The sequence below is a fragment of the Amphiura filiformis genome, chromosome 3, assembly GCF_039555335.1.
Source record: "Amphiura filiformis chromosome 3, Afil_fr2py, whole genome shotgun sequence".
Classification (NCBI taxonomy): Eukaryota; Metazoa; Echinodermata; class Ophiuroidea; order Amphilepidida; family Amphiuridae; genus Amphiura; species Amphiura filiformis.
In genome coordinates this window covers 30,043,949-30,059,373 of record NC_092630.1, presented here as the reverse complement: position 1 = coordinate 30,059,373, position 15,425 = coordinate 30,043,949, and the positions used below count along the sequence as shown (strand labels likewise).

At 37.1% G+C, this 15,425-nt stretch overlaps 1 protein-coding gene across 1 annotated transcript in view; it reads right to left on the bottom strand.

Annotated features, from left to right (window-relative positions):
* The window catches only part of LOC140148334 (gamma-secretase-activating protein-like), a 46,966-nt gene extending 43,517 nt beyond the window's left edge, over positions 1-3,449 (bottom strand). The window contains exons 1-3 of the mRNA XM_072170251.1: positions 3,349-3,449; positions 1,881-2,032; positions 429-552 (exon numbers count right to left, since the gene is read on the bottom strand). Of these exons, the coding sequence (XP_072026352.1) occupies positions 429-552; positions 1,881-2,032; positions 3,349-3,433 (361 nt within the window). The 5' untranslated portion in view covers positions 3,434-3,449. The remainder of the gene's footprint in view (positions 1-428; positions 553-1,880; positions 2,033-3,348) is intronic.
* Between the last annotated feature and the right edge of the window lie 11,976 nt (positions 3,450-15,425).

Sequence of the window (15,425 nt, the reverse complement as noted above, 5' to 3'; positions counted from 1 at the left end):
AATGTTTTACAGACAATAAAAAAAAGGTCATAAGGGTGTAAAATGTTTTAATAACATTCAAAAACATTTTTGAAAACTTGCTACAAAAAATACTCTACAATGTTTTTCAAATGTTAACAAATATTTTGCAAACATGTTTGCCAAAATACATTTTACTATAACATTTTGACAACATTTTTAAAATGTTGGTGCTGCATTTTTTATATAGAACGTTTTAAAAACATTTGCATGACCTGTAACCCAACATTTATATGTTATGAAAACGTTTTTACCAAAACCGTAACAAGTTTATACCACTTTTATAAAGTTTTATAAACATTTTTGTGTTTGCTGGTCCAGACTCTTATACATACTTACACCTTTCACTTCCTAAATTAGACATGGAATAGATTACATACAGAGTTTAGAGTTCAGACTCTTATACTTACAGCTTTCACTTCCTTTTGGACATGGAATGGTTGAATTATTTCGCACCACATACGCTATCATGGTTAATTCTTGATTTACTGAGCAGTTGATAACATCCAGCACCAATTCATGGATGAAGAGAATCTGAAGGGATAAAAAACCACATGATTTGTTTCAAAAAGTATTACTGTGCAGTATTTTCTGTTTGTTGTCAAGCTAATAATTTCAAAACGGAGTAAGAAAGCCCTCACATTTGGAATTTGGGGCCTGGCAGCCAATCCAGGGCAAAAATGATTTGAAAAGGGTGTCTACACAATTACATGCTTTTCAATGGCGTAAAAATGGCCTGAAATATAATGCATCACAGTAACATCGGTGCATCATCATCATCAGCCCATCGTGGTCGATGAAGGCACAGTTGTCAAACTTTATGGATGTCTCACTCTCTTTCTCCATCCTTCAAGGCACTCCTTTCGCTTCCGCTCCACTGTTTTTCCAGCATTGTGGATCTTCTTCACCAGTGCATGGTAAATCCCCCATATTACTAAACTCAACCCAGAAAGTATCGAAACGATTATAGATGGTCAGATATATCGGGAACTGAAATATATAGCAAAAACTTAGTTAATGTATATAAAGCGCAGCTTTCTCCTGCGCATTTTGATACCTCTTTTGTTGCTCTACGATATCATTTGGTCGAGTTATGGGCGCTTGAGTGGCTTCAATTCGGCTTTTGAAAGTTGTACTTGGCTCCTATTCAAGCCAAATGCGTTCGTCGTGTACACACATACACAAAATCAACACAAAGGACACCGATGTGCTCTGTTTACTTTACCATGAACTTTACTCTATTTTACTCCTTCGACTTCCAACTTCAATACTTGCTACCCTTTACTTATCTCTGACTTATCTCATGAACTCTTTCTGCTGACATCTCAATACTTGGTGTGCCCACCATCACTGTCTATCACTGAATAGAAGCCAAGTGCAACTTTCAAAATCCGACTTGAAGCCACTCAAGCGCACATAACTCGACCAAATGATATCGTAGAGCAACAAAAGAGGTATCAAAATGCGCAAGAGAAATCTGCGCTTTATATACATTAACTAAGTTTTTGCTATATATTTCAGTTCCCGATATATCTGACCATCTATAATCGTTTCGATACTTTCTGGGTTGAGTTTAGTTTGTCCTGCATGGATACCAGAATAGTGTACCTTCAGCAATTATTATCAAAAGCTATAATTTGTGTCTAAAGCTTAGAGCGTTATAAGGTTTGTGTGTATGCATTATCCGCACAAAACATTACAAGTAGAACCCAAACACGCACACACTTAAAATCATCCGGAGGTACGCCATTTTGCCCACCATGATGAGCGACACTCAAACGTGGCAGAGTCTCTTTCAGTTTAATCTCTTTGAATTTAGCTCATCAAATCAGATGGAACAGAGTAAAATCTTGATAACTTACGGAAAGCTTCTGTTTTGCTGGCTCATAGAGACCAATTAGTGTTACCTCAGGACCTTCTTTGGTGATCGGTGAGATGTCATTCCATACATATAATAACTCATCGTATCTTTCTTGCCCTACTATTTTTATAGTGATGGATTCATCTGGTTTTACTGCAACAGAATAATAATAATGTACAAAAAGATGAGTCATGAGTGGGATGGCAGAAGCTACAAATGTATATTCTTCCAGTTCAAGCCATTTCACTAAAAAAACTGCAGTGTACTTCTTAAAGGAGCATATAAAATAAAAGATGTTGAAATAGAAGTATAAACTGACAGTAGATACCAGTTGTAGTCCTACTGTATATGGCATATTGGATGGCACAGAGGGAAGTTAGCCCATATTTGCAAGACTATCCTTGCCTTCCAGGTGAAACAAGCCAACTCATGTTATCCTCTGGCTGTGGGCTGGCCTGGTGTCGGATCTTACCCAGGGAAAGATGACATTCCAATATGTGCCTTTAAGATAAATAATGGTATGTTGATCTTACAGAAATGAGTCAAGGAAGCCATTAGCAGACATGAAACTGACCATTTGTGAATAAAGAGGAAAATGATGCAAAAAAAAAAGAGGGAAATAGTGGAATCATGCTAAGCTCAAATTGGGCTGAAAATAACAAATAATGCGTAAATTTCAGGAATAAAAAAGAGGACATCAGCTTAAAAGAGGACGAGTTTCAGGTCTGCATTAGGAGATGAGTCAAGTAAGCCAATAATCACATTTATATTTCCATAGGTCTTGCGATTCTTGAGTTAAGGCCAATAATATATCAAAACAAAATTTTAGCATTTCCTTCCTCCCAAGAAAAATCATGCACATGGAGCGGAAATGACCCGGGGAATGACACCCTTTGGTATCTCCTTTACAACTTAACCATAATATTCCTTTTGTGTGTCAGCTTTATTTGTCTCAATGCTTGAGTGCAAACACCGCTATGCTATGCTCCCTTTTGACCCGCCTTAATAACATTTTATTGTACAGTATTTATAATTTACTGTATGTGGATCCAATATTTGAACATACATACATGCAAAACAACCCAATTCTGGAAATTGTTTGATTAAAATGAAATAAATAAATGTTGATGATTAAGTATCGCACATGTTTACTCCTGTCTAACAATGACATAACCAGAATCTTGACATATGTGACATGATCAAGGGGAATGAGTCACATGTCAGCAATTTTCAATTAGAAGTTTTTTACATCATTTTCTGGCAGTTTATGAATGCTACATTTTGATGCAAACCCCATCAAAATCGGACATCTGGTTACGAACAATTTATCAATGGCTGAAAACAATATAAAACAAAAGAATTTGAATACGGTTTTTGCCAATATCTCAAAAACAATATTAGCAACATCCGACTCATTCCTCTTGATCATGTCACATATGTATGTGTGAGCAGGTATGAGCATGGCTAACCTTTCCTGACTGCAGGATCCCTTTGTGATCTGACAACTTGGGCAATATCCTTCTCAAGATCAAAACAACAGGTTAACTCCAACATTATCAAGCCAGTTGATTACCTGAAAAGAAAAGTGTGCAAAATTAATCCTACATGTACATACTGGTTTTAGGAGCAAGCGATTTGAAAAATGGTCTAGTTCGATACCTATGTCTACCAATCTTTGATACCATGAGGTGTTAGTATAGACCCTCTAGTTGTTGTTTTTTCGGTTTTGGAGTGTCCCTGGACCTAGACCTAGATGCTAGGATCATTCATGGTTGACGTAAAAAAAAATTAAAAAAAAAAAAAAAATTCAAGATATTTTGTATTTTTAATATAAAAATAAATAATTTGCATTGCGCTATTCCAGATGTATTCCGCACCCCCTATGGAAGACACTTCCGAATTTGGGGCTAAATTGACAGCGAATTCACATGTCAGGAAAAACCCATGGAAGACACTTTCATAGGGTTCCAGCTGGAATTAGAACATTTTTGTTTCCAGCCAGAATTCAAGTAAATGTCTTTCATCGTTAATCAAGATGGTGATCATAAGTGAAGATTCTGCTGGAATTGGAGCATTTTTGACCATTTTCCAGCCGGAATATTAAGAAATGTGAATGTCTTCCATAGGCACATCATGGCCTCTCACAATCCACTCTTGTTTATATATAGCAGCCGGAGCAGCCGGAATTTCACCTAATCTCAATGTCTTCCATACCCTTCAGCCGGAATCTTTGCTAAAAATGACTGCTGGAATTCTAGACACATCTCAATTCCAGCTGGAATTGTATTTTTTAAATGTCTTCCATAGGGGGTGCGGAATACATCTGGAATAGTTTCATGTCATACTCTATTAATGATTTCAAAATGCATTGAATTTGAATGCATTTTGAAATCATTAATAGAGTATGACATGAATACAAATTATCAATTTTCATATTAAAAATACAAAACATCTTGATTTTTTTATATTTTTTTACAATTTCTGGAATTTTTCGAAAAATGGGGGGTGGGACTATACTCGAACGTGAGACTATACTCGGACGAATACGGTACTTGTCTGATGACAAGGATTAAAAAAAGTTTAGTTTGTGGTTTGTGCTATCTACGACCTATTGGTATCGAGTTTTTGAATATTTTGTTTGAGGTGTATAAAGTGGCAGAAAGTAAGACAAGTGTAGGAAGTGAGGTCGATGATAGTAAGAGGGTAGGAACTTGGGAGTGCAATCGGGAAACAAAAAAGCCCGGGCAAAAAAGTTTTCCCAACTGACTGACCCATCTCTGAAAAAGTTGTGGAGGACAAGCAAACAATCATTTTTTTGGCCTAGTCGGTCAATATTCACTAACATTACACACATAAGTCATAACTTGCGCAGCTGTACTTGTAAACGACAAGGATAAACAGTCTACCATGAGAGTAGAGCCCATGCATGCATGAGTTTGCTCAAGAAGTCTAGCCAAGAATTTCCTCACCGTCACTGCTAACTTCACATTCTAGGCTAGAGACCAATTGTATTCAAAATCTAGTCGGATTCGCTGAAGCATGACAACGTGTAAAGCAATGGAAGTTCAGAAGTAAACACAGCCGATCATGACAGACAAATGTTGCTAAAATTACACTTCAGCTTAGACTAATTTTAGACTAGGTCCAAATTGACAAAATAGGCAAATCTTGCTCAAAAGATACAGTTGACTCATCGAAATGACTTTCATCCAAATTTCAACATTTAATAACAGAATAAATAATTTCCGGTGCAAAAAAATTGCACTGCTGTCAGACCAAAGAACGATAGCAATGCACTCCAGCATCAAATGCGTAACTTTCGTGTGCAAATTCCAAGAGTTCTTGAGTAAGCATGAGTATAAACTCAGCTTTACACATGTCCATGACATGACTATTTTATAGGCACAAAAGGCTGTGTTCATGTACTGTTACTCAGCCAAACATGGCAGAGTAGGGCCCGGATATCCTATCTTCACAATTTTCATAATTTTCTCTACCAATAAAGATATACATGTATACGAATAGTGAACGTCTACCTTTACATGTTCAAAAATAGCGCAAACAGCACGAGCGTACACAAAAGAAACTTCGCACGTAAGATAAACGATGTCGCCAGGTCTGACTCTGAACACTGTTCACCGGCGTCAGCTGAATTCGAGTACGCTTAGAGGGCACAGGCATGGAAAATTCCAATCTGTGTATTAATAATCTAAGGTTTGAACCAACATGACCAAGTACGGCTGTTGAATTCAGCAACTTTGACCAGTCGCCGGTAAGCTTAAGACTGTGGACTGCCATAAATACTAGAAAATGTAAAAAGGTTTCGTCACACCTCATCATACCTGTATCAAAAACATATAAAGTAAGTTTTAAAGCCGCAACATTTCCTGTCACTTCCTCAAAAAACACATTTTTCAGGAAACATATTTTCAGCAGACGAGTCACTCATCTCGGCTCAGCTGTTCGCAAGCGGTGTTTCTAAAATTTAGATACTGAGATAAATCTAAATCACACATTTTAAAATATTTGCAATTAAGTTGTTGGTAAAAGTGTTATGTGTACTTTAAATATTCCAGATAAGTTAGTTTTCAATTCTTTATTGTTCTGTGCACTTTCTTTATAATGTTTTGGGTGTTTTGCTTTAGGCGTTTCTCTACAAGTTAAAAACGCCTGTAAACAAAACTTTTACTTACGGTAGACGGCGCCACAGTTGGATCAAATACTTTGGTTGGATGGATCATTTTGGGTGTGCATCAAAGAAAGAAAGAAAACTTTGCCTATCCTCCCAACTGTGCCGTAGCTTTTATAGTCATGAAAATATGACACATAACTTATATAGTCACCAGGTTAAATAAAAAAAATCAGCATTGTCTCAACAAAGTTAAGTTGGATGATCTCAGGTCCCTCACATTTCGTTTGACACGATTTAAAAAACAGGTTACCAGAAAAAGTTTAAACGTTGGATTATATAGGGTATAAAATGTTTAAATAACATTATATTGTACAACACAAGTGTTTACCATGTTTACCAAATATTTTTTAACGTCTGCAAAACATACTTGACAATAATATTGGGAAAATATCCTAAAATGTTATTGTGTTTCTAACTTTTCCATGACCTTAATATCCAACCGGACATTGATGTTATTAAAAAGTTTTGACCAAAGCCAAACACATGTTTGTGTTGGTTGTGTTCATATCAATGAGCAATATTTCAAAATTTCGGAGTTGAATAACAGAGTGTGCCCAAAAAGTTATTAGACCCTTACTTTTCTTTTGGACATAAACAGTCTTGTAAATAATTTCAGATTGCAACAAATTGGTAATTTGCAGCTATATGAACGGTGCGTTTTGCTAAATTTAACAGATACCAACCTTGACATAAGGTGATTATTTATTGAAAATACGCCCTTCGGCTGATTCCATTTAGGTGTTAGGGACATATGTAAGTAAGCTTAAATATTACGAATATGTCAAAAAGTCAGGTTTGAAAAAAATTAACCAATTTCATATTATAAGATCGTACATTATGACTTTAAATTAGAAAGTGAATACTTGAATTTTGTTAGTTTAGATAGACAAAAAACGGGGAATATATTGATAACCAATAATGTTATCATTATTTTGTCAAAACTATTTCATTATTAAAAGGATATGACATTGAAAGACTACATACAAAATCAACAAATGATTTAACTGGCATTGAGTATTTTGTGAAAACGGTGGGGAAAGGGGGACATAATTTTTGGATTTACAAAAATCTATCAAGTTTGGTCTCAAATTATTTGAAATTAACTACTTCACAACAGTGAAAGAACTTCGCAAATCCATCATAACTCCTATTATGTGAGTTATGTGTCTAATGACTTTTGGGACACCCTATTTACTTCATGTTCTCAGAGGAGTGGTCACACAATAGATCTGTATTTTTTGATGAGATAATGTATTGATTATATCTACTGTAGATCGTTGTATTGATGAAGTAGTGCATTGCTTACATCTACTGCAGATCTGTGTAGTGTAGTACTTTTTTTTTTTAATAGTCCCCGTAACTGCTGAAGGCAGGTGGGACCCCCGCGGGAGGGGGAGACAAGTTTGCTCCACTGGCTCGAAAAATACCGGGACAACTTGCATTTTAGGACCGAATTGCAAAAGCGCTTCCGATCACATCGACACAGCATGCGCGTATTTTTTTGGGGGGGGGGCGGGGCTTTGGGGCGCAAGCCAAAACGGCGGCCAAAACGAAGGGGCGGTGGAAGAAGAAGGGGCGGCAAAACGAAGGGCGGCGGAAGAAGAAGGGGCGGCAAAAAGAATTAGTAAAGAAAAAAGGGCGGACAAAATTTGAGAACGTATAAAAAAAATGTGAAAAAAAATTGGACTATACATCAAAATGTGTTGCTCTTTATAGGCGCTAGCGCCTATAATCCTTCTTTTTTTTTTCTCTTTACTTTTTCAAACCACCGAAAAAAAAATTGGGTCAACCTTTTCGAGCTGTTGAGGAAGGGGCGGCAAGTTGAACTTTTTCTTTTCAGGTTGTGCAATGTTCATGTGCAGGAGGGAGGGGGGGGGTGGCTCGAGGGGTGTAGGCTATTCCACCTCATGACATGTTGTGGGGGCACACCACCTCAATGCCTTCGGCAAAATATTTCCCTAAGTTCAGGTGTGCCATTTGCGCATGCGCGAAAGTAGTTTGATTGACAGATTTCACCTCTGACCTCGATCAGCTGTTTTTGCGACAGTCATAACACTGACAGAAGTATCCAGTTGCGAAAATCGAATTATTTGCCTCATTTTAGCGACGTGCTTGGACTAGTTTGCAATAGTAATATTAGTATTCAATTCACTGAATATTTAGAGAAGCAAATGACATGATGGATAAGGACAGTTTAAGGCCACGGACATCGAATATACCACGAAAACTAGCTCGTTCACGTAGCGTTTTCGTTGTCCCACTGGCCTACACGTAGATTGCCTGGCGATCGGAGTGTTATCGTCAGAGCACCTCGGACTACACGAAAACATGACGAGATTTGTCCCATTCTCCACTGCATCACACAGATCTGTTGTTCATGCACTGTCATGACTGTACATTCATGATCATTGCAATACAGTGTATGTCGTGTATGTGTATACCGTTCTCCTGGCTGAGTATGTTGGGTGTGTTGTTTGTACCTCGACTCTGCAAGGTGAGTTTCTTTTTATAACTCATTAATTTTTTTAATGCACAAGTAAAACTAAACGACACAACATTAATTTTAACTGGCAGTGAGGATTCGCTATAGTATAGACGAATCCAACGAGCCAAGTCATGGTCAGGATTTGGTCGGCCATTAGGCCAAGTAAAATAAAAAACATGTTTCACGTCCGGGTTTTCGAAAAAAAAAGGAGGAAGAGGGTCTTTTTATTTTCTATTTTTATCACAAAATTGGTGTAAATAGCCATACTTAGAGCTCAGTGTTTTAGCGTATACAATAATGCCTGGAAAAAGGAGGAGAGTTACACCCCTCAAATGATCACAAAACCTTCCTAACGTGTTTCTTTGTATCTTAACAAGGCTATAGAAAGCATCCTAACTTCCTAGACATATATTTTGAAAAGTTATAACCGAATTTCAAAAAATAAAAATATATTTGAAGAAACCTCAAAAAGGAAGCGGAGGGGCGTGAAACATGTTTATTTTTTTATTTGGCCTTATTAGGGTCCCTGCATGCACCAAACAGGTGTTGTGAGTGCCCAATTGGGTGGATTAAACCCGCTTAAAATTTGATGTGAGATTCTTTTGTGTTGTAAACTGTCATCATTCTTTTGTCTCGTGTAACACGGGTGGTAGAATGCAGTTTAAAATATCCTTCAAGGGCGCATCATTTCACATTTTAGGTGAGATAGTTTGGTCCCCGTCATGCGCTATGGCCGCCATTAAGGTGCAGGAATGCGTGAAATTTGATTCGTCTATAGGAAAATATGATTTTGACTTCATCTTCAGTCTCAATCCCAACCCACAGCAAGTGAGCAAACATAAAGTCTTGATTTTTGCAGAGTATGTAGGCCTACTATATGTTTACAAAGCAATCGTGTAAAAACAGAATTTTGAAAAATATTCAGGGCTTTCCCCTTAGCAAATGTTACAATGGCTTTAATTACAATTGTCTTTCCAGAAACTGGCACACGAAAGGTCCATTCAGCAAGGCATATCTTCCAAAAATCTGAACTATAAACACACGCTGAAGCAAAGCACCTGCAACCTAACAGCACAGCTTTCCTTATTGAGGAGGATGTAAGTAATTTCATTTACAAAGTTGTAGCCAAGGGGGTGCAGCACACCACACAAAATGCCAATACCTTATTCCTATGTGTTCCTATATTTAATTCTCAGGCACGACAGGTATATATGAAATGAAAGTGCCCCTCTGACAAAAAAAAAATAAAAGAGAAAATCAGAAGGGCAAAAGAAAAGAAAAGGGACAAGGAACCCTTTTCTGCCTAAATTAACCTGATCATGACCGAAAATAGTGTAAAATACTGAAATTTTTATGTATACGTCCCAATAAAGCCTTTTTAGAAGCTCAAAGACATACAACCTCTCTATGTATAATTGTATGATGCAACTTTTTTGCAATGCAGAGTTTTTTTGTGTACCACCTAAGTTTTATTTTGCCCTCCTTACTAAAAAAGATGGCTATGCCCATGAAACTATGCACGACTAGTAGACTTAGTAAATTACAGATTAGTGCTTTAAATCTGTCTCCGCTCTCACAGTTCATAAAAAAAAATTAAAATTGCAAAATGATTGCAAGTGACTACTTTTGACTTTATGACCTTTGACCTCACACCTATTGAAATAGCATATCATGACTCTGCTACAATAATTTATCATTTTGGAAGGAAAATCTAAAAATTTAAAAAGATAGTACATTAAGGCTTTAAGGAGTACTACACCTGGCCAATTTTGTGCTTATTTTTTGCATTTTTACAAAAAATTATAGCACATTGGTGACAAGTAAGATATGTATAGGGGCAAGGACTCCCAACTACTGTACTGAAAATTCAGCAACTCAAAGCAAGTAGTTATTGATTTTTTGATCAAATATTGGTTTTCCCTCATTTTTGACTGTAACTCCACAACTGTTGTCTGTGCTGATATAAAATTTCCAGTGCAGTAGTTGTAGTCCTTGCCCCTATAATATACATATCTTACTTGTCCCCAATGCCCTATAATTTTTGAGAAAAATGCACAAATAGGCACAAAATTGGGCAGGGGTGTAGTACCCCCTTAAGGCACACAAACAGCCTAGATACCATAATCCTGATAATAATGTGTAATAATTAATCATTGGCTATTATTTTATTTTATTCCAATTAGATCCAGGTAAGATCAAAAAAAAAAGAGGATGATGGTTTGGAAGTCAACAGCTGGCATCTGTTATCTGTCGCATCACTCGCTAGCCGTACTATAGGGCTTTTTAAACACACTATATCCGAGAACTGCTAAAACCCACTAACCGCTCCACCCAAAAGGGGGAATTAGCAGTCTGGGTTTAGCAGTTCTCTGGATATAGCCAGGTTTTACGATATAGCATGGTTTTGGACCACCACAGTCAAAAGGCCGTAGTAGGGCTATCACTCGCATGCATTGAAAACTTTCCCAACATTATGTCAACAATTAAATTTGTTGAAGAAAATCTTTTCTGGAGGGTGAACATTTGATGAGAACTTAAATACTTGCATAGTAATTTATGTGGTGCATAAACTAACTAGTAAATGTTTGCTCCAATTATTAAAATAATAAGGACCTCAACAAATGACTCTGACATCATGTGATGTAATCGTAATGCATAGTTCCTTACAGGCTGTAAAAGTTGCATGGAATTATTGGAAATGTTCTAGGCACTTTTCTTTGGTTTGCCTCAAATTCAGCAGTGACGTCAATGTCTTTTCATGGCTGCGCCACACGAACCACCCTTTTTTTTGCTACACAATTAACTATACGCACGTAATTCTATACTGCGCCCAACAAAATATGCACCGGCGGCACTACTGAACTTGAGGGGAACCAATGTATAGCCAAGGTTCCCTAGTCCAAAAATACGGATCGCTAGTCCGAAAAAATAGGAAATGGTTCACAAGTCCAAAATAAATAAGGTTTACAAGACCTTAGCAATGGAAAATCTGCAGCCATTAGGACTAGCGACCATTTTTTTCTTGGACTAGTGACATTTATGACTAAGCGCACCTTAGGATTAGCGGATGCAGGATAGAGTAATTGTAGACCAAATTGTTTAGTAGCTGCTACTGGTTTACCTTCATCCCGTAAATATGATGAGTATCCAGTCCACTAATCAAGGGTTTAGGACCAGAAGGCCTAACTGCAATAGCTGCCCCATAGACATTTTGATAATTTATCTAAAATATGACACTTGGCAGCTATTGCAGATAAGGCCTCGTTAATGTCTGTTATTTATTAAATAAATAAAAGAAGACCCTACATGTAAACCCTTAACATAAAACTAAAATAAAAGAAGGTCCTACATGTAAACCCTTGACTTATAAATGCTTTTAAAGGAGTGTAAGTGTTCATAGTTTATTATTGGCAGACACTGTTTCTTTCATGAAAGCTGTGACTGTGCATCAATGCATTCACACCCAAAGCCTTCAGGAAAGACTAGCCGATGTCAGTCAATGCTACAATGTAGTCTTTTGTGAAGGCACCATATTAACACACAAGCTGGACTCGAATTTCAGTCAGGGCCATTGCCTGCAGTTTTTCAGTTTAGGCCTTTGTGCCCCTGATCTTTGTTAACTTCAAGGTGTTCTTCATTCCTCTTGACACTTGACAAATGGTGCCAAATGGCCTTGACAAAGGGTCCCCCCAAATGAAGGTCTGAACAAAAGCCTTCTCAAAAGACTAGTGGCTGCCAATAGACTGTAAATAAACGGTCTCCTTGAACTCATTATCTCATACTTCATTACTAAATGTATTTTTACACCTATTTCTCTGGTACATAATTATTAGAAAGACAAGAGTTCATGAAATAAACAAAAATGCATGGTGAATATGTAGCTTTGATCATTGTTTTAATTTATTTTGAGATCTGTAAGGAAGTGAAAAAATAAAAGCACTATTTTTTTCATTAAAAAAGTATGAAGAAGGAAGTCCAACAAACCAAAACAGTTGAACACACCTACTTAATAGATAATAAATGATGGGGATTTTTTTACTACATGTATCCTCTATTGTGTGATGGAAGATATCCAACAAAAAGTCTGCACAAAAAGTAACACAGCTGAAATATGCCTATAAGTTCAGAACTAGTAATCGTTTCCACAATATTTCTACATAGAAAGAAGGATGATTTATTTACGCTCATTTGATACCCCATTTGTGAAATGTCGTTCAATACTGATAACACAGTACATAGTGCTTTTAAAGAAAAACCACAAATTTAAAAGTTGCCATTTACAGCAATCAATGGTTTCAATCAATGACTTCATATCAATACAAATAACCGCGGCTTTCAATTCGGGTATTTTTTCTTTAAAAACACTGCTGTGTTGTTATTATTGAACGAGATTGGACTAATGGGGTATCAAAATGCGCGTAAATAAATCATCCTTCTTTCTATGTTGAAATATTGTGAACACAATTATTAGTTCAAACGCTACAGGCATGTTTATAACAGCTGCGTTACTTTTTGTGCAGTCTTTATTTTATAATACAATTCAGCATATTCCTCTAAGTGATTGTGATCTGGGACAAATCCAAAATTGGATCTAATCTATTAGAAATATTCAATCTAGAATTCAATCTTATTTGATTTTTAATCTAAAAAACATTTGGATGGATTTTTAAAAATCTAATTTGAATACATCTAATTTGATTTTAATCTAAGGGGTTAAAAATCAATCTAAGCAATTTTAATCCCATATATTAAAATTGAATTAGATTGAATTCTAATCTATTGGATTGAATATTTCTAATAGATCTTAATAAATTTTCACACATTCTGTTACACCTAATTTATGAGTCCCGACTTTCAACACAAGTATTGTTCTTCAATTAGTGAGATTGAAGTGCGTTTCTGAATCCGGTCATTATTTCAGTCCTAATATTTCATTTGTTCCATGACTTCCATCTGCCTCCGCTGCAAAATGTGACATGAAATGGCTCACAGTGGCATTGGTTAATGGTGTCTGGCAGTTGGTTGTTACTTGTACAGTGTAGCTCTGACCTTTTAGTAGGCCTGAAAAAGAAAAAGAGGATTTTAGAAAATGTGTCAGGGTAAAGCTGGGACAGTGGCACAATCCCCCGCATCGCGCTGTTACAGCGGCTTGGCTTGAAATCCTTGCCCACCCACTTCCCCAAATGAGCACATGCATCTGTATTCCCCAGCCCCCCCTTGGCGGTGGTGGCAGATTTACCCCCAGCTAGCTGTTCCTTGATTGCAATGAAAGTGTAGTTTTGCCACTGGTGCCCCCAATCCCCCTCCACCATCGGTTTGCACACCACAGGGTTCATTTATGTGCCATATTAGGGGCTGTGCAATAATTATCGGGGGTAATAAAATGTCCGAACGACCCACCAAAAATAGCTTGCCCCCCTCTCAGCCTGCAAAATAATCGCTTTCCTCCCTCTTTTGGCCTGCCAAAAATCTTTGCCCCCAACACATGCCAAATTTTTTGGGATCCCAATTTGCAAACCTTAAAAGGTCTAGATATGTTGCGAGCACAGCGAGCATGAAAATTTGCATATTTCAGCGTTTCCATACTGTTTTCCTAAGCCTTTTAGAGCATTTTATTTAAAAGGCACCCCATGAATGTGTGCCACAAATTGCTTGCCCCCCCCCTCGGATCACTTGCTTGCCCCCCCCAATTTTACCCTCCTTCCAGGGCTCATAATTATTGCACAGCTGAGCCCCTTATAGGTATAAGGGGCTATCATTTTCTTCAGAAGGGGGGGTCATGAATATACTGGGGGTCATAGAATTTTAAGACCAAAAATAGGGGGTTATAATTTTGTAGCAATCAAAATAGGGGGTTATAGAATTATTAAGGGCTGGCGACTGGTGTAACTTTTCTTACACTTTTTTGAACAAAATGTGCACACAATCTTTATACAATGCAAGATTTTTGCGCTCTCCGTGCGCCTTCTTTACGCTTATGGTCAAAAATTTTAACGCGTTTAGTGTACTCCGCTCTAAAATTTTGACAGAAGGGGGTCCTAAAATTTTTGACCCACGATAGAAGTCGTAAAAAAATTTAGCCCATGATCCGCGCGATGGAGGGGGGTCATAAAAATTGACTTCAGTCACCGACATATTCATGACCCCCTGCGAAGAAAATTACATCCCCTGAAAGGTGAATTCAGTCAAATTTTGCCATCAAACACTGCATCATTTTATATCAAATTAAACTCCTTGATTATAAGCCAAAACTGAAAATCGTTTTGTCATAGCACTTTCCGTAGCAAAATTACATCTTGTCACAGATTGACTTTCATGATATCATCAAAAACATTCAGCCAACATTAGAAGCTTCAATTGGCAAAACAAATCAGGATCTAGGCTCATGATGGAATTTCCGGCTCATGACAGAGCAGCTTTTCTACGGTGCCGGAACTGCTATCAAAATCCCTCTAAAATTCCATGTGCGATTCTCTCATTACAAAAATAAATCATATATTTGGGTCAAGTGAAGTATTGACAACATATTCATATAGGTTTCCTTGACCGATCTTTTCTTTACGAGGAAAATTTACAAAATATTGTTGTATTTTAGCCTAGTCGTAAAAGATTCCCATTGAGTTTACATGTACGAACCTGTTATTCCCACCTAGACCATGCCAAAAACATGCCCACATTTCAACTCGATTATCTACCAAACTGGTCATAGATCTCCAACAATTTTTTGATATGACATAAATGAAAGTGTTACTTACCTAATGTATCCATTTTCAGTCGAGATCTATGACTGGAATTCCTGTAATTCGTTGCCAAATATTGGTATTTTCCTCATTTTGCACCACACAAACCAATGGAAAAAGTTACTTCCG